Source organism: Phycodurus eques, chromosome 15 (genome assembly GCF_024500275.1).
Source record: "Phycodurus eques isolate BA_2022a chromosome 15, UOR_Pequ_1.1, whole genome shotgun sequence".
NCBI classification, from domain to species: domain Eukaryota; kingdom Metazoa; phylum Chordata; class Actinopteri; order Syngnathiformes; family Syngnathidae; genus Phycodurus; species Phycodurus eques.
In genome coordinates, this window is record NC_084539.1 from 23,182,228 (window position 1) to 23,208,996 (window position 26,769).

Sequence of the window (26,769 nt, forward strand, 5' to 3'; positions counted from 1 at the left end):
CGGTGACATAGCATCGAGTTAACATCTAGGGCTTCACTAGCAGCAGCAGCAATAGTGACGAACACCTATCAGCAAGACGTTCTACTAGTGCGCTGACTCGTCTTACTAGTGAGGACAAAGAGCGTACGGGTACACGGACCTCACGCTTGTCGAATAAATGCACAAACGGATTTCCATACACAGTACTAGAGCTAAAACCCGGACCGGGACTACAACTAGGACAAGTACAAGGACGATATCTAGAAACAAATGTGAAAATTACACTAGAACTATGACGAAAACTAGATGACACCAAGGACAAGGACTCAGACTCAAACTACAACTGAAACAAAGACCAGTGAGGTGTGGTCGTTTTTTTTTCCTGCTTCATATTATTTCTATTCAAATATGTATTTGAATCAACTTCTGAGATTGCTGGAAATGGGGCCTTAGTCAAGGCGCAGCGAGTTCTGAAGAGTTCCAAACGGCAGGCCGTCGAAAAACATGGAGGAAAGCCTACGACGAGCCCTTGAAAAGATGGGTTGGTTCTGAAAACACACACATATCCCAGTTGTAAGAGGGTGTGTGCTCTTGTGCGACCGCATTTTCTCTGTTTATTTTTCCTCTACCTATCGCAAGTTGGTTTTGTTTCCCCCCCAACAACTTTCCATTGAGTTGTACAGGTGGAAAAAGCTTTGAAATGTTTGTCCTTTTCTTTTCCTATCGCAAAAAGCTGGCGTTGGAACAGGGGTGTGTAGACTTTTGACATCCACCGTATGCCTCCTCTGCCTTTGACGTCAACACGTACACGATGAGGACAATGGGATGTTTGTCAGTATGACTGAACCAACTTGTTTTGCGCTCGCGAGTGTCATCAAAGTACAAATTGAGCCGCACGCCTCCAGAATACCTTAAATTTGTTGTCGAATCTTCGGAAATGAACTTTCCAGACAAACGTCACGGGAATGCAGGCAGGTTCGGTACAAGAGCAACAAATATTCCCCGGGCAGGCGGGGGCGTGGCTTACCTGCGGCAGGACTCCTCCTCCCGTATTTGAGCGCAGCGGTTGGCCGCGCGCACTCACACGTGCCCCGATGGACATTGACAGCCTGGTGGCCAACGGGGCTCTCGTCAGGGCCAGAGAAGGTACGCGCGCCGTTCGGTGGCTCGGTCTTCTTGAGCCCGCGCTAATGCTAATGCTAACGCTAAGCTAAGGTATTCTGGAGGCGTGCTGGATCAAGTTGGTCCCGGTGACGTCAGACTGAAAATTGGCGTCAAATTGGCTTTTGCGCGCTCGCGAGTCGAGATGACGGCCGACGCGTTCTCGGGTCTTGGTTTCCTTGCGCGTGTTCAAATGTGACGCGTTCGGATTTAACTGCCCTCATCGTCACGTGACGCGGAAATGTGGTCGCACAGGCTCGACCTGAGAGGCTCAAAATAGAACACGCAAACTTTCTCCATGTATGTGTGTGGGCGCACTATTTGCTCTCTGCGTGTGTATCAGAATCGGAATCCTCTTTATTTGCCAAGTATGTCCAAAATGTATTATGTATTACTTGTGCACTCACTGTAGTTGTCTCGCCACGCTGCACTATTTGCATATACCGGCCACTCGTGCCAGAGTAGCATCTGCTCCATTTGCACACCGATTGAGTGAGGAGTATCTGTAACATTTGCACAACCGACATCGTCCCGGATGATCGCGCGACTCGTCACTTGAAACCGCATCCGCTCCTTGAAAGTCTCAGCGCCCCTTTGCACAATGGTCATTGCGCCGGACTATTGCAATATGAGTCGTTCGAACTGCTCTAAGTGCTCGAGGACTCTGCATCTTTTTGCACAATTGTTTTTTGTCAATGTCTTGATGTCCCCAAAGTGTTCTGTAAATTGACTGTTTGTTGTACTGGAGCGGCTCCGACTGCCGGAGACAAATTCCTTGTGTGTTTTGGACACACTTGGCAAATAAAGATGATTCTGATTCTGATTCTGATTCTGATTCTGAAAACACACGCAAGGAATTTGTCTCCGGTCGTCGGAGCCGCTCGAGTACGACAACGGACGGCCGATGGACAGACAACACGTTGGAGACAGAAAGACATTGACAACAACGAAAAACAGTCCCTGAGCAATAAAGGGGTTGCTCGTTATCTGGTATCTGACGGCCAATAAAGTTTTCCCAATCTTGTCGGTGAAAACACGCGTCTTCGGTGTGGGACTATTTTGCGCCGTCTCAGACAAACAACACGCAAGTTATCGGCAGTCCGTGCACAACCGAAGTACGTCAGCGAAATGCTTCAACTCCACAAATTTGACCGAGCGCCTGAAGAATGTACACGAGGAGGAGCGTGCCGCGTTCAAGCAACGTCGCGTGGGGTCGGAGGGGGGACACAAAAAAAAGTCAAACCGACTCAAACTCTGGACAAGACCCGTCCGTATAGCCGGGACAGTGAGAAAGGTAGTATTTATTTATTCAAGTCATTTCACGACAGTAAGTTAGCCCCCGTTATTTCTGTCATGTCGTAATGTTGATCTGACCTCAACTTATGTCAGTGGCCAATCCTTGAATGCCCCCGAGAGGTCGCGGACGTTTTAACTTTTGTCTAAAATGCGAGAGAATCCTTTTGAGCTGGGCCGGGTGGGCTCCAGCACGCCCGGGACCCTGGTAAGGATAAGCGCTACAGAAAATGGACGGACGGATACAGGACTCCGTATACAGTACGCAAGCATATACAATAAATGAGCAAGTCGTGTCCACGGACACATTGCTCCATCTTGTGATCGGTTATCCTTTTTTTCAACTTGCTGATCGGCCCCAAAAATCCTGATCGTGTAAAGCCGAACGTATATGTACAGTACGTCCTTACGTGTGTGTGCGTGCGTGTGTGTGTGTGTGTGTGTGTGTGTGTGTAGGCGGCAGGAGTAAAGGCCGGAGCTGGAAATGGCAGGAGCTGCTTCGCTTCCCGCACGTCAGCCGATGTGCCAACATAGCCGCCGGCATTGGTGCGTGCGTGTCCAGTGTGTGTGTCCGTGCATGTGATCTGACCGAGTGTGTGTGTGTGTGTGTGTGTGTGTTCAGAGCGGGACTACACGGACATGTGCGTGGTGCAGCCCATCGGCCGAAAACTCTTTGAGCAGTTCTGTCTCAGTCGAAACGACCTACGAAAGTACGGGGAGCTGCGACGGGCTCTGGTAACGTTAACCCACACGCGAACGCTCCCTCACATGTACACGCACACACACACACACACACGCTCACTCTCACTCTCGCTCACGGACACGCCCTTTTTACTCACGCGTTCGCTTTCACAGCGCGTACACAAACAAGGCTTCCAAGTTAGGATTTGAAAAGGACGAGGGTTGGGGTTTTACAAAAGGGTTAAGGCTTCAAGTTAAGGTTTCAAGGCAGGGTTCGAGATCAAATCTAAATATCGGGAACCCAAAAAAAGACATTTTTAAGTTTGAGTTATGGTTTCAAACAAGGCTCGGGTTTCTTGTTAGGGAGTAGTGTGCGCGCGCGCGCACGGTGGCAGCGATTCATTTTCAGTGTTGCACCCATCCAGGAAGTGTGTTACGCTTTTGTGCGCCACGATGTTCCTCATATCAGCAACAAACGATTCGTCTTCTTTCTGTCAGTCTCCTTGTACGTGTCACAAGAAAAGATATTCTATTCTTCTTTTTCTCGGCACCAAGTGCATAAGCCTCTCCGGGTTTTCCCCTTTCCCGCTCCCCGTCCAAGCCACGCAACACAACAACAGCACGACTTCCTCGGCGGAGGTAATCGATCACACGGTTTGTTTGGTCTCCAGGACCAATTTGAGCTGCAGCAAGATGAAAACAGACGAGGATTTGGACTTCACATCGTTCAGGAGTTCTTCTCCATTAATGTGCGTGCGTGAGTGTGCGCATGTCCTCAACCGTGTGTATGAGAGTGTGTCTACATACGCGTGCGTGCGTGCGTGCGTGTGTGTGTTCAGACACCCCGGTTTGTCGCTGAGGTGTCCAAACACAAGCGAGGCTGCATCTGGAGTCTGGATCACGAAACCTGCAGTGACGTCTTCAGGGCTTGCCAAGAGTACGTCCCAGCATGCACCGCTGCCGTCACGTGGAGGCGGTGCTTCGAGCTCTGACTGACGGACGTGTTCTCGTGTTTAGAGATCTCCACACGTTCTTCAGTGGAGAACCTTTTCAGCAGTACCAGTGCAGCATGTACTTTGACCGCTTCCTTCAGTGGAAGATGCTAGAAAGGTGAGTGAGTGATGGATGGATGGATGGATGGATGGATGGCCTGTAAACCTCCTCCCTGTTGGTCCTCCAGGAGGCCGATCACCAAGAACGAGTTCCGACAGTACAGAGTGCTGGGCAAAGGAGGCTTTGGAGAGGTGACTTCCTCATTCTTCTTCACCTTCCGCACGAGTCTAAGCTCAATATTTCGCTACTAATTAACTGTGCTACTCGGTTAGCTTGGGTACCTTTGTCCAGAGGAAAAAGCCCTTCAAGGTTTAGTGTTTCAACGGAGGCTTAGATTTTCAGGTTAGGGTTTGAGTGGAGTTTGCATGTTCTCCCCGTGCCTGAGGAACACCGCACACGTCATGAGATGACATTCACGTTAGTGGGCTTCCCGTCCAGGTGTGTGCATGTCAGGTGCGGGCCACAGGGATGATGTACGCCTGCAAGAAGCTGGAGAAGACGCACGTGAAGAAGCGGCGAGGCGAGGACATGGCACTCAACGAGAAAGAGATCTTGGAGATGGTGGACAGTCGCTTTGTGGTAAGAAACCCGTCGTCATTGCGGACCGCATCGTAGTAAGGCGGGGTTATAATGCTGAATCCGCATTACGGTTCGGGAAGAACTTCGGTTTTAAGTTCACGCTGCGGTTCACATTGGCTGCACCGGTGGCTCTTAAACTGGAGTCTGCGAGATCATTTGTCGGTAAAGGAAATCGTTACTGTGTAGCCGGCTAGCCGACAATCCTTTTCTTCCGCCGTCGCGTCAGAAGGTGAATCGACCCCGTAGTCCGAGTTCCAGAGCGCCCTGGGGCGAATTCTCGATATGCGCTGCCGGGGGTGTGTGCCGTTCCAAACGACGTTCAATCAACTGAATTTGCCACAGGCGGACTCCATTCAAGTTGGAGAAACATCTCAGGGATGATCAGCGGAAATCAGATGCGCCTGAGCTTAGGTTTCAGTGTCATAGCGAAGGGTGTGAATACTTATCATGTTTGAATGTTTACATGTTTTTATACATTTACACAAATGTCTGCAAATATGTTTTTACTGTCATAATTATGGGATATTTTATGTAGATCTCTCTATTTGTTTTCAAGAAAACTGTACTCCGCTTTAGAATAAGTAACGGCAGAATGTGGAAAACGGGAGGGGGCGTGAATACTTTCTGCTGCCACTGTAAATGCAACATCCCTGCATGCACGCGCGGTATTCGGAGCTCATTCACAAGCTAAATATTGAAAGTTTGAACGTTCAGACCTCGACACCAAGTTTGCCACACGCGGCTAACGGCTGCTTGCAACGCACTAATGCGAACCAGGTCTTTGGCTCCAAGATTGCATTCCGGCGGGTACGACGCTTCTTAGCAGAGAAAGTCGCCCGTCCCCTTTGTGGCAAAACGGTAACTGGAGCGGTCGGACACGTTGCTAAATATAGCAACCGAGAGGCAAAGTTGGCAACGCCGCCTGTGCTTTTGTAAACTTTAGGATCTCTCTGTTTGCAGTCATGTTTTAGTGTCAGCAGTTCGCCACTCTGGATTAGTGTGACGTAAGCCTGCCGCACACCGAGCGACGGGGCCGAACGCGACCGAACCGTCGCGCGGCGTGCGTGGTTTGGGCGACCGTTTGCGCGGCCGCCGTTTTTGCCGCGATTCAAAATTTGCAACGCCGCGGCTTGCGGCCCATCAAAATGCACGCGAGCTTTCGCTGGCGCTGAAAATACATTTTCGGGTTTTTAGCCGAGTGAAACACACGAACGGCTGCCGCGCTGCATGAAGTGCGGTCTTTTAAATCAATAGATTTAAAATATCGTTTCCAATGCGCCTGTGGCTGTGGCTAGAAAAGCAAAGCTACGGTGACACGGTTGCTGCTGCGCCTCAGGTGAACCTGGCGTACGCCTACGAGACAAAGCGCGACCTGTGCTTGGTCCTCACCATGATGAGCGGCGGCGACCTGAAGTTTCACATCTACAACATGGGCGCGGCGGGACTGGACGCCCACCGCGTGCGACTTTACGCCGCCGAGGTCTGCTGCGGCCTCGAGCACCTGCACCGCAAGTCCATCATTTACAGGTGAGCGGCAAACACAGTCGCGTGTTCAACTTGCAAGTACGTCTCAAGTGTTACCGTTCAAGTTCCCAGAAAGGCCCAAGTGAGGCAAAAATCAAGCAAGTCGAGTCCCCGCTCATTCTCTGGAGCGCTTCACAGGGGAGCCTATCCCAGCTGGCTTTTGGGCGAGAGGCGGAGTCAACCCCGGCCGTGTCGCCAGCCAATCGCAAGGGCACGTGTAGAAAAAGAGCCATTCACGCTCAAATTCACTCCGACTTCCGTGCATGCTTTTGGAATGCTTGCGGGAACCGGAGTACCCAAAGAAAATCCACGCAGGAACAGGGAGAACAAGCAAATTCCGCACAAGAAGACCGCGCTGCCTGCAGGTGGAGAAACAATTTATGCAGTTTGAAGTGTGAGAACCATCGCCAGCAAGGCGTACCAATACCAGTGTGTGTCTATATATATTTATTCATTCAAAAGAAAAACCGGCTCCGCTACCGTCCTCACTGGTGGAGCGCCGAGTGCGCTACCTGCCCAGGACCTTCGCTGGCCTCTGTCACATAAACGTGGTTTTACCATAATGGCTACTTTATTCTATCTTTAATTCGCTACGTCCCAGAGGCCAGAAACCAAAGCGCGGAGAGTCCGTCCACGACGTGCACGGGTAGAGGGAGTGGAGCGGGCGATCCATCGCTGCCAACGGCCTCTCAAAACATCCACACTGCCTTATTTATTGCCAACCGTTTCCTCTTCTACGCGGTCACCCCCTTCTTCTTTAACAATCGCGCAACGTGTTACGTGGTTCGATCCAAAATGAAACGGTGCGTTCTATTGTACGTGAAGCCTACTTCACTTCAGTCGGCCGTGTCGCTCGGTTTGCGGCAGCCTAATTTAGCACACGCGCGAGCATGTTTTTTACAGAGACACGCCCATGGGATTTGGTTGCTTGGTGTGGGGCCCACTCCCTAATTGCTACCCACAACCCGTACTAAGTTGTCCACTTCTCGCACTTCTTCTCCTTCTCACTCGGTTTCTACAGGTGTTTAGGTACTGCGTAGACACTCCCACCACCCGTCCTACTCAATTTTCTAAATAAACATCCATTTCAATATAAATAAGTATATCTAACTCCCCTGTCGCACACTATCTGTACTTGTGTTTGTTAGCCGCACAAAGACATTCACGATCACATTGTTTTTTTTTGGGGTTGTATTTTTTCCCTTTGGCTATTGCTGTACATGATCCTGTCAATGAAATGCAAAACGGAGAAGCTCGCTTTTGTAATGACGGGTTTTCGGGGAGTTTTGTAGCGACAGATGAAGTTCGATGTGGAATGTCTTTGAGTAGCAAACCTGGCATGTTGCCATTGTCTTTTTGACCCATTTGCTCAGAAACATAATTGTTGAATCCAAATGTAATCCTCCTCTGAGTTAGTTACCTTCACGACACTTGTTTCAAGAGAGAGCCTCGTAGCATACTGGTGGTTTGGCCAGGTTCGCATGCGCTCTCCACAAACAAAACAAATAGCACGTGATCTTAAGGTAAACGGGCAAGACTTGTCAAGTCTCGTGAATATCGAGTCGAAATCGATCATTTTGGTCGGATGTTGCAAATGAAAGCAAGGAAACCCTTTATTTTTGGGGGGCTAGCTGTAGATATCGCACCTTGATTTGAATCTAGATCACTAGCAGAGATCTCCAAAAACATGAATGCTTTTGGATCACCTCCCCCTCTTTGCCCGCACGCCATTCTTGTTTGTCCACGCAACCACCCTATGACGTCAAACACCGCCTTGTCTTTCAGGGACCTGAAGCCGGAGAATATCCTGTTGGACGAAAACGGTATGCGCGCACCAACTATTTTTAGCTGAGACACCACAACAGGTTGTGTTGCGTTTTTATCTGAGCAGGAAACAACGCTTTAATGGCGCCATTGGGGCGTGGTGGCCTAATCCATTTCATGTGTGACCTCAAAAACATCCTAATCATGCGTTCTTGTTTAATTACAACAACGCCGACGTGCAAGACAAACTCACAAAAAAAGACTTTTCTGGTGCGGTTTGTCGGCACAGGACACATCAGGATTTCTGACCTGGGCCTCGCCATCAGGCTGACCAAGAGCGGAGTGGTGCAAGGCCGCGTGGGCACACTGGGATACATGGGTCAGTACCCAACATGATCGGGATCCGCTTTGAAGGCAAAAAGTATGCTAAGCTCTTTCCGTCCCGTGCGCAGCTCCAGAGGTGATCGGTCGCGAGTATTACGGCGCGAGTGCCGACTGGTGGGGTCTGGGCTGCTTGATCTACGAGATGACGGCGGGCCAGCCACTCCTCAGGATGAAGGGCGAGCACCCTAAAAAGGCCGAAATGGAGGACAGGATCCAGACGAAGCAGGAGGAGTATGGCGAGCGATTCCAACCACGCGCCAGAGATATCTGCTCGCAGGTCAGAGGCTTGTTGGCATGGAAACCAAAGTAGAATTTTGTCAAAAGGACTCGTGTTGGGGTGGCACGGTGACATCTGCCTCACAGTTCTGAGGTTGCGGGTTCAAATTCGGCCTCCCTGTGTGGAGTTTGCATGTTCTCCCCGTGCCTGCGCGGCTTTTCGCCGGGCGCTCCGGTTTCCTCCCGCATCCCGAGAACATGCGTGCTAGGTTCACTGAAGAGTTGCCCGCAGGTGTGAATGGGTTGTTTGTTTATACGTGCCCAGCGATTGGCTGGCGAGCAGTTCGGGCCGTACCCCGCCTCTCGCCCGAAGATAGCTGGCATGGGCTCCGGCACGCCCGCGACCCGAGTGAGGACAAGCGGTACGGAAAATGGAGGGACTCTTGTCGGTTGGTGAAGACCTTTAATTCAAAAGGCTTCTTCATTTTCAGACTTCAGGCAACTAATCAATCGACCAACCGACTTGAGAATCTTTGAGGCAGAGAGGGCTTGTTGGCTAATCCATTGATTTGTTGGCTGATTGAAGCTCCACACCAACAATTTTGATCTGAAGAAGCCTTTTGGATTGAAGGTGATAAATCTGCCACCGCAAAGACGAGTCCAATTGCCTCCGTTCAAATTTTGCGGATTGACAATCGACACAGACAAAGCACAAGATGTTGACATCGGTGTCTTGTCAAAAGCTGCTGGTCAAAGACCCCAACAAGAGGCTGGGCTGCCAGACGTCAGGAGGCCGAGACGTTCGGGCGCATCCTTTCTTCCGGGAGATCAACTTCCGCATGCTGGAGGCGGGGCTTGTGGAGCCGCCATTTAAACCTGACGTAAGTGATGAGTTTGCATTAAATTAGCCGTTCGGTCGCGCGAGCGGCCCGGCCGGCCCTTCGATGTGCCAATGTATTTCTGGTGTTGCGCAGCCAAGGTTGGTTTACTGCAGCGACGTGCAGGACATCGAGGAGTTCTCCGCGGTGAAAGGCGTCACCATCAACCAAGTAGACAACGACTTCTACGCCAAGTTCAACACGGGAAGCAGCCCGATCGCCTGGCAGAACGAGGCCAGTCGCGCTTTTGCTCGTTAGCGCTACAGCTCAAGTCAAACAAACTCAGCCTGAAGGTTCCTCCTCCTCCTCCTCCTCCTCCTCCTCGTCGTCTTCTTCTTTTACAGCTCATCGAGACAGGATGTTTTAACGAACTCAACGTTTTTGGACCCAACGGTTCTCGGCCACCAGACCTGCAGTGGACGCAAGCGCCCGAGAGTCCAAAGAACGGCTTATTCAACAAAATCTTCCGCAAACTCGTGAGTTCAGTCGTTTTTTTTTTTTCTATCACTACTGTTACAGTGCGTGTTTAATTATCCATCAGAAATGAAGAAAAGAAAAAAGAAAAGAACTCGATATATGCAATAGAAACCATTTTCATTGTATATGACGACGACACTCAACACTCCTGTTATGCTGGTTTCTCGAGGCAGCAATAACGTCCCTCGGTCATTTTGACCCAAAGTGTGTTAAATCGCGTACGGTATAACAAAAAGGAAAATACGCAATGTCAACTATTTTCATTGTATGTCATGTATGTTGATCTGGAGCAGAACAATGTTCCTGCGTCTATTGTTCAATTATCCAAACGTTTCAGAAATGGAAAAAAAAAATATTCCAAATATACGAAATGTACCCTCGTCATTTTATAGGATCGTGTTGATTACACTTACGTCATGGGAGAAAAACACGAATTCAAAATGTGCAAAATCAACCATTTTCACTGCATAATATCTAAATGTCAAAAAGGTTCCTAGGTCAACGTGACCCAGGGCGTTTACTTATCCAAAAGTGTCAGGAACACCAGATTAACATAGTTGTAATGTGAGTTTATCAAGAGCATCAAGTGTTCCTGGGTCAATTTGACACGCTTAAATTGGATCGGTAGCGCGCTGCGTAAACGATGCTTTAGCCGCATCTATTTAAGCGTTTCCTCTCGTCCCACAGCACCTCCCGGAGGCGACAGAGGACGGCCGACAGTGTCCCCTGCCAGACAACTACATCGCGTCCGGAATTCTGTCGGCGCGTGGTGCCAGCTTTTTAGTGTGTTAGCATTAGCTCAGCCTGATGGAGTTTGCCACAAGATGTTTTGTAAAAGTACCGTACAGTGAACCCTCGCTATTATTACTAGGGACTAAAACAAAAAAATGCTAATGTTTTTTGAATTAGTATTTTTTAAACTTTGCCTATATTAATGGTCGAAAGCCTAAATATACCCCAAACTATGATCCCAAAATTCTTTATCATTTCAATCACATCTTGCAAAATTACCCTGTGATTTGATTTCAAAGTGCAAGGACGCCAGCATGTACAGTATTTCACAAAAGTGAGTACACCCCGTCCACTTTCGTAAATATTTGATTCTATCTTTTCATGGGAAACACTGAGGAAATCCCACCAAAGTGTCCCTTCTTCAGTGTTGTCAGTAAAAAAAATACCAATTACTACTTTCCTGAAAGCCATTTCTGACTTCTTTGACTAAGTGACACACCACAAAGGACCTGTTTCGGCTGATCAGCTTGTTTTGGTCAATGATGACAATAATAGTCTGATTAACCAAATGTTGTCCATGTAGCCTATTTTTATTTCAGTCCATTAAAAAAAACAAAAAACAAGTGTACAAGAGAAGGAGCAGTGGATGCAGCACGTGGGACTCGAACGCGACACACAACATGGCATTAAGAGTGTTGCGTCGTGCTGCCTGTCAATCAATAATCAAAGCGAAAGAAATGTTGGCCAAGTTGAGAACATTTGCTTAGACATTATTGTATCCGTTTTTGAAATTTGAATCTCATTTCGTGATTCCCAACCAGTGTGCAGGAAATGATCCAATTTCACTTAATTGGTTTACGAACTGCAAATAATGGATGGATGTTCAGCTCTGTATCCCAGTATAGTGACAGGCAGAACAATTAAACCCTCTTCCACTAGAGGGCAGAAGGGACATAATTAACCCGTGTATGGACTTTTATTGTACGTTTCGGTTAAGGTTGGGAACCTGAACGAACTGAACTTCCTGTCTGCTACCGTGAGTGAATAGTCCAAATAAAGATAAGGAGTTGCCCGTTTCCACGGGTGCGTGCGCGCGGGTCGCTCGTTCATCCCTCCCAGGGCGGGCTGCGGCGCCCGTCCACCTCCGTCTCCACGTGGTACAACGCGTCGGCCAGCGTGTGCTCGATTACGGCGCCCCAGCCCATGTCGCTCATCTGCGGAGAAACAGGAAGTGTCGGAAACGAGGGATGGCGGCGGCGTTTGCGAGGCGGGGACGCTTACCGGCTGGAAGGTGACGTCCTTGGGGGCGTGTTTGAAGTGCGGACCGAAGTTGACGGACACCTGCAAGGACGACAACAAGGCCACGATGGATTTTTACTTTTTTTTTTTTTTTTTTTTTTTAAATAGACAGGTGATCCTGGTCAAAATTAATTTGTTAAAAGTTCAAATGTGTATATAAAATATTTTTAAATAATAAACTATACAGTGGCGTCTTCAGATATGAGTTTAATTCGTTCGTGACCATGCTCTTATCTCAAAAACTCAATTTCCCCATTAAAATGAAGGGAAATGCAATAATCCCTTCTAGTCCCCCAAACGACAAACTGTTTTTTTTTTTTTTTTTTTATAAAAGACAGGTGGTATATATTGTAAAATATAGTCAGCAATAAACTAATAAAATATATTAACTGGTTTTATGAAGGGCAATCAATCCAAAAGTCTGACACGCAAACAAAAACAGAAATTTCACTTGCACCTTTAAATGCGCCATGTGCGCGCGCGTCTCCCTCTCTCGTGCCGGAGCCTATCCCGGCTGTCGTCGGGCAGGAGGCGGGGTACACCCCGAACCGGTTGCCAGCCCATCGCAGGGCACATAGAAACAAACAACCATTCGCACTCACAGTCACACCTACGGGCAATTTAGAGTCTCCAATTAATGTGTTCATTGTATTATTTCATGTCATTATTTGATGATATAAATGAAACATTTGAATTTGAATCAACACATTTTTTGCCCGTGGTAAACGCTCGACCCCTCGGGCCACACTTTGCCCACCGCTGACGGAAAGGAAGTACGGAAAACGTGTCGGACGACGACGAAGAGGGGAAGAGGAGGCGGGCCCCACCGTGCAGCTCTTGTAGAGGGAGATGGCCGGGAAGTAGATTCCTTCAAACAGGTTCTTGAAAGCCACACCTTGGCTCGCACCGTTCTTGTAGAACACCATCTGCCAAGCGGGCCCAAGTCACAAGCATCCTCAAATAAAAAGGCCGGCTGGCAGACAACTTAGGCCACATTCAAAAGATGCCTCATCATTACCTTGACGAATATCATCATCATCATCTCCCAAATGTAACATAATTGACCCGCGCGTTCAACTGCTTATTACCTGCCTCCTCGTTCGCACCCGGAACGAGATTGCTTCTTACGCAATCATTCACACTCGTTTGACTTGAAAGGAAGTCTTGAAATGCGTCACACGCTCACCTGCCGCTCGATGAATTGGTGACAGAATTCAGGATGCCGAGTTGGACGCGTTCACCACGCGCCTCGCACGCAGGCTTTGAATATATTTTTTTAAAGGTTTAATTCTATTTTCAATTTTGCAGCCAACTTCAACTAAGAGCAATTTATCTGTCCCTTCCAGCTTGAAGCAAGCACACTGTGCCTCTTATTTGGAGAATTGCCCATCGCAATAAAGTGCCAACAGGTGGTAAGAAATACTTTGAAAAGTGTATTTTAATGAATTTCATTTCTTTTCAAAAGCTTAAATGTGGTTAAAGCGTGTGGGAGGGGTGACGCAATATGATGGTACAGATGGTATATATGATCTTTCTAAATGATGGATTTTGACCAATGGCGGAGCATCTGACAGATCTCCTCAACAGGGCTCGACTGAAATCCAAGAGAGATCGTCGCCCCCCTCCCTTGCAGTCGGTTAGATTTTTTGGGGGAACTTGTTCTCACCCTGCTGGGGCTCATGATCTTCAGGCTCTTCTCAGCTTTGTCCACGTAATCCTTCTCCTCAAAGTACAAGTAGCTTTTGAACTTGATGAGCGCCTGCAAACAACAACAAGCGGTCAGACTGCGGGCGAGGCAGCGGTAGGGTTTTTGCGGCGGCGTCACCTTGTCCTTGTAGGTGTCGGGCAGCGCTCGGGCCGTCTCGGTGCGGTCGGGCAGCTCGATGAGGAAGCCCAGAGTGTCTCCTTGGCCGTAGCCCGTGGAGTAGCGCTTGCCCACGGACTGGTGGAAGCGCGTTCCCTTCTTGCTGCGCCACGAGTAGCTGAACTTGTCGTAGCCCAGCGGCGCCTGCAGGTTACCTGTGACTACACACGGGAGACACAAAAAATAAAAGATTGAAGACAACAAAGATTTTTTGGCACATTATTTGAACTCCAAGTTAAAAATAGATGGCCTTGTTTGGCTTGTCTTGACTTTGAAGAAGAAGAATCACCTTTTATTGTCATGAACATGCATGCATGCACACGAAATTTGTTCTCAGCGATTGGTAGACTGAAGCGCACAGTGCACGTTGGGTACCCGAGTTCCTTTTCGTCAGGACTATCGCGCAAGCGCACATCGCGATGACGGCCATCAAACAAAATATTGCGCTGCCCTACATCTGAGCAAACCCGTTTTGTTCATAACGGATCGACGTAATGCCGCACCATTTAAATCAGCGACAGCGACGAGGGTAGCAGAGCGACGCTAACTGACCGAGAGGCTGAGACCAGCCCAGCCGGGCGGCCGTGTCGGGCGGCATGTCCTCCACGGAAACCTCGAAGTACCAGGAGCCCTTGCGCACGCCGTGCGAGGCGCGCACCATGGAGTAGCCCTTCTCGCCCGTCACCGTCAGACGGTCGTCGGAAATCTTCAGCTGGGGCGCTATGCGGAAGGCGAGCGCACGTTAGAACAAAACACTCCAAAATCTCATTTCTGCAGAACTCTGAACAAACAAGGGAGAATATACCGAAAGACACCTGGGGGGATACTTACCTTAGCGCACCGTTTCAAAAAGTCTAACGCCTGGAGAGAATTCAAGTGAAAAGTAGTCGCCGGAAATGATCACAACGCTCATCACGGCCACATACTCTGTCCCAACTGAACATATTCTGGAATGATGTCTTCGATGCTCTCAGGGACCGCCATCTTGTGGCATCTTGGTGCCAAGGAACTACGTTGAAGACAATTGATGAGCTTCATTTCGACAAAAAGTAGTGCTTTTCCACCATCTTGTGGCATCTTGGTGAGAATGGAAGTTTCTTGAAGTGAGTAGAAGAGCTTAGTTCAGACAAAAGTAGTGCTTCTTGTGGCGTCTACAATCATTTTGGGTGGAGCTTCATTCCTGACAAATTTCCTATTTAAGGCATTGCTCGGTCCCTTTGTTTTGTATTTGTTCAGACTGTTTTCTTATCTGACATGTACAGCTATAAAAAAAGAGCATATGTAAATGAAATATATTTCATGTTACGTAGAGATTTATAGATAAATATATATGCAGAGAGAGAGATATATATATACACACACACACACACACACACACACACACAAATAAAACAATGAAAACAATGAGCGCCGTATGGTGAAGTTTGCGTGGCCGACCTCGGTCGTGCAGCGCCAGCAGAACGCGCTCGTACAGACACGCCCGGTACAGGTCGCCCGGGATGGGCTTGCCGGCCCAGCAGTCCAGCTCCAGCTTCTCCGGGTCGGGGGCGTGCGGGTCCGGCTCGGCCAGGATGTAGCGGTAGCCGTCTTTGTTGAAGGGGTGCTCCAGAGGGTAGCCGTGAGGGGGCAGGCGCTGGGCCGAGAACAGCGGGTCGCTGCGGGGGGGGGAGACACAGGAAGCCGAGTCGCGCTCAAAGCAGTAAACGGATCCGCGAGCTCCTACGGGACAAATTGAGGTCAACGAATCGGAGGCGTTTCGGCTCGACTGTAGAGGTTCCTGTCGTTCGAGCGCAGGGATCCCTGACCGCAGGCGAAGCTCGTCTTGAACGTGGCCAAGTGCTTCAGTTGACAGAAAGTCCTTTTCAGCTTTCAATATGGCAAATTCAATTGAGCGGTTAGAGCCGTTTGATGATTGCCAAGTCAAAACTAAGCTTGAAATCTTATTCATGTAACTGCACTTTGTTAAAACCGGCACTTATTTCTTTATATTTGTGGAGTAGCCTGATAGAAAATACATGTTTTTGGCTGAGTTTTGTCACGATCATGTATGTCTATTCATCAGGCGAAATCTTCAAACATATTTGTATTTGAGTCAAAGGAAAATAACTAAGGCCTCCATTTAGCGCTTTTCAACCATTTAACACCTAAAAAGAACACTCAGCTCTCCGAGTACCACCGTCATGACTGACATTCAAATATAGTAGTGTAGTAGGCCCAAGTGGTCATCACACACAAGAGAGATTTTACGCCTAAAAAGTATATTTAATATTGCTAGCCACTGTAGCATGATCCACTTTGAAAATTAACATCCTAAAACTGTACCTTAATATAGGTTTAAAAACAAAATGCAGATGTATCGTACTAAAACGTTCTATACAACCGAACTGTCCTTAGGCAGTCATTCTGTCACATACCACTAGAGGAAGTCCGGGTACCACAAGCGCTCTTTGTAGCACACTTTGAGAATAGCTGCTCTAATGAAGGAGATTCTTTTATCATGAGTCGTCCCACTATTAAATACGTCACTGACATATTTTGCAATTCACGGGGTGTCGCATTTGTGAAGTCCCCGTGCTCGTTGCGGCTGAACGTTTCTCAGGTCAAAAAGTCCATTCGATTGCTGATTTGATATTTGTTGTGTTTTTGCAAGAATTTCAGCGCGTGCATCTGTGATTTGGTTATATGCGTACATTTCTTTCAGTAGTATCTCAACAATACGACTAATCCTGACGATTTCGGGTGCCGACAACGGTCCGTCCGTCTGTCTCAGCCGACGTACCTGCGGGTCCTTTTGGTGGCTCCCGCTGTGGCGCCCTCTTGCTGTTGCTGCTGCTGCTGCTTACGCTTGGCTCCTCTGCCTTTGGCCGCCACCGGAGCCAGAGCACCTTGGAGAACAGCGCAAGTCTTTGAAAACATTCACACCCATAAAGCCACAAAGCTGCCATTTACAAACGCACAGTAAGGGGGCAGGAATCTGTCGAAAAATTCACACACACACAGGGCCGGCTGATTCATCATTTGAGCTTCTTTGACAGGATGATGTGATTTTTGGTTTTTTTAGGATTATGCTCACGTACACGTTTTGAATAAAGGGACATTCTTCCACTTATTTTCACATTTGTACAGAAAAAAAGCATTACAGTGGTGCCTTGACTTCAATAAACGCCGCAGAAGAAGAAGGACGGACAAACCATTAGGTACAGGCGTGTTTTGTGCTGACGTTTTCCATGTTTGCGGGTTAGGTGTAAGGATGGACAAGTACCGATACCAGGTATCCGTACCAGGCGGATACCGGCCTTATTTCAAGGTATCCGCCTGCCGATACGAACAATCCATACTGGAGGCAGAAAATAAATGTGACATCAAGTCCTCCTCGCCACATTGTGGTGGTTTGACACAACAGCTAATCTTCATGTGCATCAGAAAGAAAAGGTTCACAATTAGCTGACATTGTCTTCGTTCAAAGTTGACGTATCAAAAGTACTAGTGGTAACGGTACTGGGTATCTGTGAATACTCAAGGACGAATACTTGTACTGGTATCGGTCTAAAACAAAATGTGGTATCGAACATCGCTAGTTATGTGGAGAACCAACGTTATTACTGAAGGTGGTTTCCAATGTTGTCCATCCATCCATTTTCTTTACCGCTTCGCCTCACTAGGGTCGCAGGCTGCTGCACCCTAACCCAGCTCCCCCGAAACGGTCGCCAGCCAATCACAGGGCACATAGTCGAGTGCATTTTTTCTTGTGAAAAAACACCAAAAATAACTTTACTGTTTATTTGTGGGGGGCTGGAACAGATTGCATTTTGTTCATTTCAGTGGGGGAAAGAATTTGCGATACCAATGATTTGTGATATGAGCCGGGTCACAGAACGAATCCCGAGGCACCGCTGTACTTCTATTATTTTGCTGTACCTGCACCAAACAACGACAATACAAAATTCCATTCCATTCTGTGGGAGTCAAGTTAATGTTGGGTAAAAAAAATCAAATAAACTTGCTGAAAAAAAGTCAATCCTAGAAGAGGAAAAAAACAAAACTTGTTTTGAATGATGTCATTTACCTTTTCCACAAGCAAAAGGGGGAAAAAGCGATTAAAATCAGAAACAACGCCCAGAAACCCCTCCCCCTCCCACACACACAGGCAAAGGCAAAGCAGGATATCGGGTACTGTGCACATGCGCTCCAAGGCAGTGTCGGAATTAGTCAGAAAGGCATCTTCCAAACACTACAAGCCTTTTCAAGCTTATTATCATGAAGGCGCCAATACTGTATACAGTGGATCCCCGCTATTCGCGCACGATCGGGACGGGGCCGGACCGCAAATAGCGAAAATCTGCGTATAATTGACACCCGGAATTGGGGGAAAAGAAATTGGGGCTTTAAAAAAAAAAAAAAAAACACCCAAACAACAAAAGAAAAAATTTGACAATAAAAATGAAAAAAAAAAGTCATCGTAAAAGAACGTGAACCAGCGGATGCCGAAGCGCGAGTATGCGGGGTTCCGCTGCATATCTAAATCCAGAATGCAACTCTGACAACGAGGCACAGGAAGAGGCTGGTAGCTTTGGACGGCGGCAAACAGGAAGTGGCGCGTGCGAGGACAGCGCGGCACTTGGGCGACCTCGGAGGGGGAAAAGGGGGAAGGTCTCGGGGTAACGGGACGCCCTGAGCGGCGGCGGCAAAACGAGAAGCTGACCGAGCAAAGCTGGCCACAAACTACATTGAGCACAATCAAGGAGCGGCCATTTGCTTTGCGCTAAGGATGGGCATTTATACACGCGGGGCACCTTATACATAAAGCAGATTCAACAACTTTTCCCCCGAGGAACTCTTCATTCTACGTAATCTGCCTTGTTTAAAGTACAGGGAAAGCCAAGTATAGAGCAACCATATTATTTATTTGATGATGTATCTTTTAAAGTGAGGTGCAGGCATTATTTTGCGGACGGATTGCAATTGCTTCTAATTGGCTCGCGACGCTTACTCACCGTAGACGTGCAGTTACGTAAGCCAGTGTTGCTTTTCAGTATACAGATTTTTCTAAATGTAAAATGATCCCAAACTTTGGACTAGGGCTGCAACATATTTTCATAAATCAATTAAACTTGTCAATTATTTTTCTGATTAACTGGTGAATCAGATTTTTTGAAAAAAATATTTTTTAAATTTCCATCCCTTTATTCAAAAGCAGGACATTATTTCAAATTGACAGCATAAATTGGTTATGATTCAGTTACTGGTTTGGAAAATCAACAAAATGTTGCTCGTTGTTTTCCAAAGTAAAGGCAGAGATTTGCAAAAGGATTTTGATTAAACACGAAGATAATCAGTCTGCTTTCACGGAGGACTGTACAAATCTGAGAATATTTACTCTTGACAGGCTGAAATTCAGAGAATTGAGACATTTTAAGTTATACAACGTCTATAAACGATGAATACATTGTCAAAATAGAGATCAATTTGAAGATGGATTAGTTGTCAATGAATTGTTGCACCTCAGCTTTACACATTCGCTGACTTTTCGACGCGCTTTCCTCCAGCTCGTGCTTATTGCCACACGAGTCTGCAGTAACATTAGTCTGTATGGAGAAAACGATTGCCGCAATATAGCAAAATAATGCACAATATAACATTTTATAGGTAAGATTTTAAAATCTGCGATATTGAGACCACAAAAAAGTGACCCGAGGGACGAACCCGTATTGACGTTGCAACAATCCAATGAGGATATTTTTTTCCCTCGGTCAAAAAACGACTTTTCATGCCCATCCCTAGTTGGCTTCAAGTCTAATTGGAGCCCGACGGCAAACTTGCATCCGGCGGGTCACGTGACACAACAACGACAACGACAGCGCACCCGTCTGCCGCCACATAAGCGAGCGTTCACCTGAGTACGAGGATCCACCTGGAAGACACAACGGCAATCACGGTCAACCGCGTCGTCTCACGTTGGACTTTAGTGAGATCTTAAGACGCCTTCCGGAAAGTCGGAAACTTTTACTGACCGTTGAGGCCCCCGGCGGCGGGCGCGACGGCCGACTGTTTCTGGGAGTCGTACGAGGGGCCGATGGTACCCAGGTCCTGCAACACAACAACAACAACAACAACAACAAAATTGGCTTTTCTTTCAAAAATAAGAACATTTGTGACATGTTTTTTTTTTTTTTTTTTTTTTTAAATAAGTAGCACTCTACGTACAGTATTGTACTTTATAAAATAAATAAAATGTTTTTTTTAATTAATTAAATTAAATACAAAGAATTACAGTTTTTGCATCGTGATTAATTTATTGCGATTGTGCGGCTCCTACCGGTGCTCGCCTTGGCCACCTGGGGGCAGTATAATACAGACAACGGCATATGCGACCCTTTTTTCAGTATGTGCCAGTGAAAATTTCATGTGGTCGTTTTTTTGCCGTGGAAATAATTACGTCTTCCCTCTATAAAACTTTTAAGCCAACACCTAATTTTTTTTAACAGCGTACGGCCAATGGCATGGGTCCTAAAATCAGGTAGCCGCGCAGTGCCTGTTGTATTGTTCAGGGAAAAAATAAGAAACATAAAACCATTACAGCATTTTTTTTTTCATATATAACATTTTTATGCTGTATGCACCATAGGCAAATCCTAATAATACTACTTCTGTTATTTCATATAGAGTTTACATAATTATTTTTATTTATCTAAATGTGTTTTTGTTGTTTAAACTACAGTTCATACACAAATGTTAAAAAAAAAAACAAATTTGCAATTGGCATGAAGTTTTGGGTGGTGATTAGCATTCCAGACAATTTCCATCATGCATGACTAGTGTTGCTCAGGTAGGTTTTGTGTAATATATATATATATATATATATATATACACACACACACAACTGTAATCAGTGCAAAAGTTAGCGTAGAGCCCTGCAACTCCTCAGCAAGATGCAGTAGTATGATTTGTTTTTCAACAAGAATAAAAAATAAATGGCTGTGAGTATTATTGTATTGTTTGTTTACATGTGTTGCTCCACCATTTGTGTTCAAGTGACTTACATGTGACCATTGCGCACAAATGTTTGCCCCGCCCCCGGGTAATACCTGGTCCAGCAGCCCAAACCTGGGGTAGTCCTCCTCGGGGTCTTTACTGCCAGGGTCGGGATGTTCCTTCACCAGGAAAACGTCTCGCTCTTTGCTCTAGGAATCCAAATAAACCCAGCGTGAGGACGGGACGCTAGGCGACGAATTTGCACCGCGCCCGGCTGGCGACGCGCTACCATGGTCTTCACGATGTTGTTGGGCCACGTCAACTTGCCGGGTCGCTGTCGGGTCGTCATGCACTCCCAATACTTGTCGATGAAGGGAATGATGTCCTGTGCGGAAGGACGCAGACGTCAACATCGCGCCGATGCTTGAAGAAATGGAATATTGCGGAGGAACTCCAAATGGAAATACATTTTCAACATCATTAAAAACTAAAGTCGACTGTAAAGGCAATGTTTTAACACTTGCTTGTTTATTTGGGGCACTAAAGAAAGAAAACAAAGGAAAAAAATGTAAGTTATTTAGTGTAACTACAAAAATTAATTCATCCCTCCTAATTCTTTCAATTACAATTTTTTTAAACTTAACACTTAGTGAGACTCCAAGAATCACAAAAATATGATTTTATATATTTTTTTAATTAAACCTAAAATGAAATTAATACATGCTTTTTTCAAGCTAATATTTAGTCCAACTCCAAGAATCACTCAAAACAATCATTAAAATATAAGAACTAAAGAACTAAAAACAAAACTAAAATTACAAATGTTGATTTTGTGTGCGATTATTAAAATTCCTCTCGAAAAAAAAATGCTTATTTAAAAAGAAAAGGACACAAAAAATGAAATAAAAGATGTTTTTAAAAGTTAACATTCAGTGCAACTCCAAGAATCACTAAAAACAACGATTGAATATATATTTTCTAAAAGAAGCGATCAATGAATATTAATAAAGACCTAAAAAGATAATATTTAGTGCAACTACTAGAATCACGCCCTCCAAATAAATACAAAATAATTGAAAGGAACCAAAAGTGAAATTTAAAAAATTGTTTTTGTAAATTAACATTTAGTGCACCATAACAGGAGGGTCGTATAACGTCCTCTCATACAGTAGTAAAAATAAATTGACCACGTATGACATCACTGTGGTTTTGTGCAACTTCGGAGCCGCGTCATCTCCATCGTATGAGATTTTGCGTTGTTTGCGTGGCTCACCTTGTCTTTGGAGAACATGGTCTTGGGATGCTCGTCTTGACTCCTGGACCGCCAGGTCAGGTTGGCCAGCGCCGTCAGACACATCTCCTTCAGGTCTGAAAAGCACAAAACATCCAGCGGGTGAGGACGCGAGGAGGAAGAGGAGGAGGAACGCGCTCGGAGACGTACTGGCTTGTTTCCTGAGGAAGTAGGTGTTGCCGCTGTGGTGACAGACATTGCAGTGGAACACGTAGTTGGTCATGAAGGGCAGACAGGACCTGCGGAGAAGCCGGCAGGAGTCATCTTTCCGCAATTTGACCGGAAACCTTCCAGTCGTATGTTCCGGGCGGTGATGTTTACGTACGTGGTGCTGATGCCGAAGGTGTCGGCGGTGAACCACTTGGTACACAAGGCGCACTGCAGCTCCACCTCGCCCAGCTGCCGCCCGTTGTCCTCGTCCCCGGAGCCGGTCAGCGTGTCGGCGGCCTCCGAGGCGTCGCCCGCCGCCTCCTGCCGCACACAAGACTTCATCACACCAACAAAAGCGCAGCAACTCTCCAATAATTTTAGAACCCAGGAGTCAAGTGACACTGCTGTGAAAAAGTATTCCCCCCTTCTCAAATTCTTATATTTGTGAATAGTTTCCCCACTTTAATGTTTAAGATCATAAATATCAGACAAATATAACCCAGGTGAATTTAAAATGTTGCTTTTTTTTTATTTATTTTTTTTTTATAAATGGTACTTTCATTTATTAAGGAAAAAAAACTTTTCAAAGTTCACCTGGCCCAGTGTTAAAAAGTAAGTACACCCTTGTCAAATTATGAATTAATTGTAGTTAATCACCACTGTTGGTGAATTTTCATTGGTCACACCCATGCCTGATTACCTCCAGACCTGTTCAATCAAGAAATCACTTCCACAGAATCTGTCCCCGCAAAATCAAGTTGGACAAAAGATCTAAAAAAGCTGCGACAAAATGACACCATCCAAAGAAAATCCAGAACAGTCGAGAAATAAATTGACATCAGTCGGGAAAGTGTTACAAAAGCCATTTCGAAAGCTTTAGGATTCCAGCGAACCACAGGGAGAGCCATTAAACTCACATGGAGAAAACATGGAAGAGTGGTGAACCTTGCCAGGAGTGGCCGGTCTACAAAGATTACTCCAAGAGAACAGCAATGACTCATCCAGGAGGCCACAAAGGAACTCAGGACAACTTCGAAAGAACTGCAGGCCTCCCTTGCCTCAGTTAAGGTCAGAGTTCATGACACAAGAATAAGGAAGAGACTGGGCAAAAACGGCATCCATGGCAGAGTCCCAAGGCCAAAACCACTGCTGAGCAAAAAGAACGAAGGCTCATATGACTTTTGCAAAAACAAAAAAAAAAGAACATCTGAATGATTCCCAAGATTTTTGGGAGAATATTATATGGACTGACGAGATGAAAGTTGAGCTTTTTGGAAGGCGTGTGTCTCGTTACATCTGGCGTAAATGTAACACAGCAGTTCAGAAAGAGAACATCATACAAACAGTCAAACATGGTGACGGTCTTGGGCTGCTTCGCTTCTTCAGGACTTGGACAACTTGAGTTCTGCTCTTTCACAGAAAATCCTGAAGGAGAATGGTCAGCCATCAGTTTGTGACCTCAAGCTGAAGCGCACTTGGGTTCTGCAGCAGGATAACGATCCAAAACACACCAGCGAGTCAACTTCTGAATGGCTTAAACAAAATGAAGGTTTTGGAGCGGCCTCGTCAAAGTCCAGACTTGAATCCGCTTCAAATGCAGTGGCATGACCTTCAAAAGGCCGTTCGTGGCGAAAACCCTCCATTTTTGCTGAATTCAAACAATTGTGCAAGGAAGAGTAGGCCAAAATATCTCCACAGAGATGTGAAAGACTCATTGGCAGTTGTAGAAAACGCTGGATTTCAGTTGTTGCTGCTGAGGATGGCCCAACCAGTTCTTAGGTTTAGTGGGCCATTACTTTTTCACACAAAGCCAGGTAGCTTTGAGTAGCCTTGATTTTTTTGTCTGATAATTACATTTGCTTGATCATCTTAAAGATTAAAGTGGGGAAACTATGCAAAAATATCAGAATTTCAGAAGGGGCCAATACTTTTCCACAGCACTGTACTCGATGAACGGTTTCAGCCCTAAACGACAGTCTCGACAACATCATCAGATACTTGCCGGGCCCTCCTTGCCGCTGGAGGCCTTTGTGTCCATGCTGACAGGAAGTTCAGTGAACGCCGCGTCGCTAAATGGAGAGGTCACAAGTCTTTCCATTAGCAGTTCAAGAATCAAGAACTACAACACATTTGTGTGACTTGGGTCATCGTGCGTTCAACAAACCGGCAACAAAATGTGGATTGCATATAACCACGAGCGCATAAGCAGTAATGGAATAGCATAAAACTACATACAGCGTGTAAGGCATGAGATGGTATATAAAACACGGGCTTTTCTACACCTAATGTTTGGAGGCAGCCAACTCCGTCGAGTTTCAGTCCAGCTATGGCTCTCAAAGCTCTGTCATCGTGAAAACTGTCGTCAGACAGGAGCGGCACTAATTGGACGATTTTGGACTGCCATTGCGATGGCGCGGTGTCAGAAACGGTTCCGAAAACGAAAAGCGCTGATGGATTTGCTTTCCTACTGCCAATGTGTCAGGCAAATTTGCTGATTTTCAAACTGGTAAATACTGTTACAAACAAGCAATTCTGATTTCACAGGGGGAAAACTAGATTCCATCTGTTCGACTTTTCCGAGATGCCTTTTTCAGGGCTCGGTTTTTCAGGAAAAGAAAATGTTAAAGAACAATAACATCAAAATGCATCTTAATACTTTAGAGAAAAGGTGTTTGCTTGAGACAAGGCGTACGCATAAGCAACTGATCAGAATGGTACCACCAACTGCCTCAATTGGATACTGATAAGTGTCAACATCTACTTCGACATGCTACGGCCGTGACAGCATGACGAGTATTAAATGTGCGCGCTGCAATTATTGGAGAGCAAAAATGATTCCACAAAATGTACGTGTGTACACTAGTGTACTGTAAAGTGTTAACTGGAAGCCTCCAAGCATTTATGAACTGTCACACCGACTGCAAATATTTACACATTAAGCTCCAATCATTTTATGGCGAGTTACGTTCAACCTGAAATGTACGTTTGCAGAGGGTTTCGATGATGATGATAATAATAATAATAATAACAACAATATAAATCTGTACGAAATGTGAATGCGTTTGTTTACTCCATCCGGAACAAAGCTCGACACCTTTTCGCCGGCTCATTCTGCACTACTACGACGTCTTACTAACTAGTTAGCTGACAGCCTTGGGTGGCCTAACACCGCCGAGACGTTGTTTTCACCTTTAAAAGTATTGAAATGAGTAAACAGAGCAAACCAACCTCTTGACGGCGTCTGCTTCACTCACAACGATGTTGCCCGCCTCTTCTTCTGACGCCATGTTGGAATTCAAATCACGAGGACATATCGCGAGAGCAGCAGGACGAGGCGAGACCCCCTTGGCTCTACAGCGACACCACAGGCGGGAAGGAGAACAAACACTATCTAGAGACTCATGGCCTCCAAATATCATGTAAATAATAATAATAATAATAATAATAATAATAATAAAGGTTTGTTTGTACCTGACATTGACTGGTGCCCAGCTGACCCACGACCATAATGAGGATGTACACTATACTGTACCTGATTTCAGAAGAAGAATCAGAAAGACATGAAAAAAAACACAGTCATTGAGCAATAAAAGGTTACCAGTAATGTGGTAATGCCGAAAATCTTTTTTGACAATTGCGCAAAAAGATCCATAGTCCTCTGGCAATTAGAGCAGTTTGAAATGACTCGTAGAACAATAGTCCGGTGCAATGGCCATTGTGCAAAGGCGCAGAGACTTCAAGAATTGTATGCAGTTTAAAGTGACTAGTCGTGCGATAATCTGGGTCAATGTCGATTGTGCAAATGTTGCAGATGCTACTCAGGCACATGAGTGGCCAGTATTGTATATATACTTTCTGTCTCCAACGTGTTGTCTGTCAATTGACCGTCTGTTGTCGTAGTCGAGCGGCTCCGACGACCGGAGACAAATTCCTTGTGTGTTTTTTGGACATACTTGGCAAATAAAGAGGATTCTGATTCTGATGTTGCTTGAATAAACCTGATACACATTGGACCTTTTTTTTTCTTTTACTTCAACAGAACCTATTTCATTAACTGGGTACCTGAAATACACAAAAACACTGTGATTAAAAACTGAGTATATCGGAAAAATCTGATGAACAACACATCGATGGCTTTTGTAATACATTTTTAAACTATAAAGCGACTTTGTGAGTACACTGTATACGGTATCTAGTGCCGTCATGGAACGTATCTAGTGTATTAAACCATCAGCTGTAACAAGTAGCAGAATTCCAAAGGAGCATTCGAGCATTTACCATTTAAGCACTTCACATTTGACTGTGAGCATTGTTCACGACACATGAGCAGGCGAGACCACCTGAGCGTCACACATCTTTAGGGGTTTTTGCAGCTGTTAGGCACACAAAGGAGGAGGGCAATGAGAAAGAACCCTGGGGGACACCATAAATGCCTCCGGGCTATTGCTCAGTCGCATAACGGCGACGCGTTC

The 26,769-nt window shown here is 46.2% G+C and overlaps 2 protein-coding genes across 3 annotated transcripts; one reads left to right on the top strand and one right to left on the bottom strand.

Moving 5' to 3' along the window:
• The first annotated feature begins 1,021 nt into the window (after window positions 1–1,021).
• On the top strand, window positions 1,022–12,219 carry LOC133413440 (G protein-coupled receptor kinase 5-like). The gene is made up of 16 exons (XM_061697831.1): window positions 1,022–1,125; window positions 2,890–2,979; window positions 3,056–3,168; window positions 3,786–3,863; window positions 3,954–4,051; window positions 4,132–4,224; window positions 4,295–4,358; window positions 4,606–4,746; window positions 6,083–6,273; window positions 8,056–8,093; window positions 8,324–8,413; window positions 8,487–8,695; window positions 9,378–9,515; window positions 9,609–9,746; window positions 9,857–9,988; window positions 10,677–12,219. Exons 1-16 carry the CDS (start codon window positions 1,074–1,076, stop codon window positions 10,779–10,781), a joined length of 1,770 nt encoding a protein of 589 aa, XP_061553815.1. The 5' UTR covers window positions 1,022–1,073; the 3' UTR covers window positions 10,782–12,219.
• On the bottom strand, window positions 11,293–25,626 carry ash2l (ash2 like, histone lysine methyltransferase complex subunit). 2 transcript variants are annotated; one of them, XM_061697820.1, is made up of 17 exons: window positions 25,526–25,626; window positions 24,300–24,366; window positions 22,473–22,618; window positions 22,298–22,386; window positions 22,130–22,224; window positions 21,146–21,241; window positions 20,970–21,065; window positions 19,896–19,971; window positions 19,778–19,795; window positions 16,664–16,769; window positions 15,322–15,539; window positions 14,437–14,604; window positions 13,846–14,039; window positions 13,687–13,779; window positions 12,848–12,946; window positions 12,003–12,062; window positions 11,733–11,935 (listed from the first exon to the last, which is right to left on the bottom strand). In XM_061697820.1, the coding sequence occupies exons 1-17, from the start codon at window positions 25,582–25,584 to the stop codon at window positions 11,828–11,830; spliced, it is 1,788 nt and encodes a 595-aa protein (XP_061553804.1). In that variant the 5' UTR covers window positions 25,585–25,626; the 3' UTR covers window positions 11,733–11,827. The 2 variants fall into 2 exon arrangements, with proteins under 2 accessions (XP_061553803.1, XP_061553804.1); XM_061697819.1 differs by lacking the exon at window positions 25,526–25,626 and having other exon boundaries at window positions 11,293–12,062; window positions 24,226–24,304.
• Window positions 25,627–26,769: the final 1,143 nt, after the last annotated feature.

Excerpts from the sequence above, each read along its gene's own strand:
- LOC133413440 (XM_061697831.1), top strand. The coding sequence starts at position 1,074 with ATGGACATTGACAGCCTGGTGGCCAACGGGGCTCTCGTCAGGGCCAGA. Across the intron at positions 2,980-3,055 it reads CAACATAGCCGCCGGCATTG|AGCGGGACTACACGGACATG; the intron begins GTGCGTGCGTGT and ends GTGTGTGTTCAG. Across the intron at positions 8,696-9,377 it reads CCAGAGATATCTGCTCGCAG|CTGCTGGTCAAAGACCCCAA; the intron begins GTCAGAGGCTTG and ends TCTTGTCAAAAG.
- ash2l (XM_061697819.1), bottom strand. The coding sequence starts at position 24,288 with ATGATGTTGTCGAGACTGTCGTTTAGGGCTGAAACCGTTCATCGAGTA. Across the intron at positions 12,947-13,686 it reads AGATCATGAGCCCCAGCAGG|ATGGTGTTCTACAAGAACGG; the intron begins GTGAGAACAAGT and ends CCCGCTTGGCAG. Across the intron at positions 12,063-12,847 it reads CCCTCTACAAGAGCTGCACG|GTGTCCGTCAACTTCGGTCC; the intron begins GTGGGGCCCGCC and ends TCGTCCTTGCAG.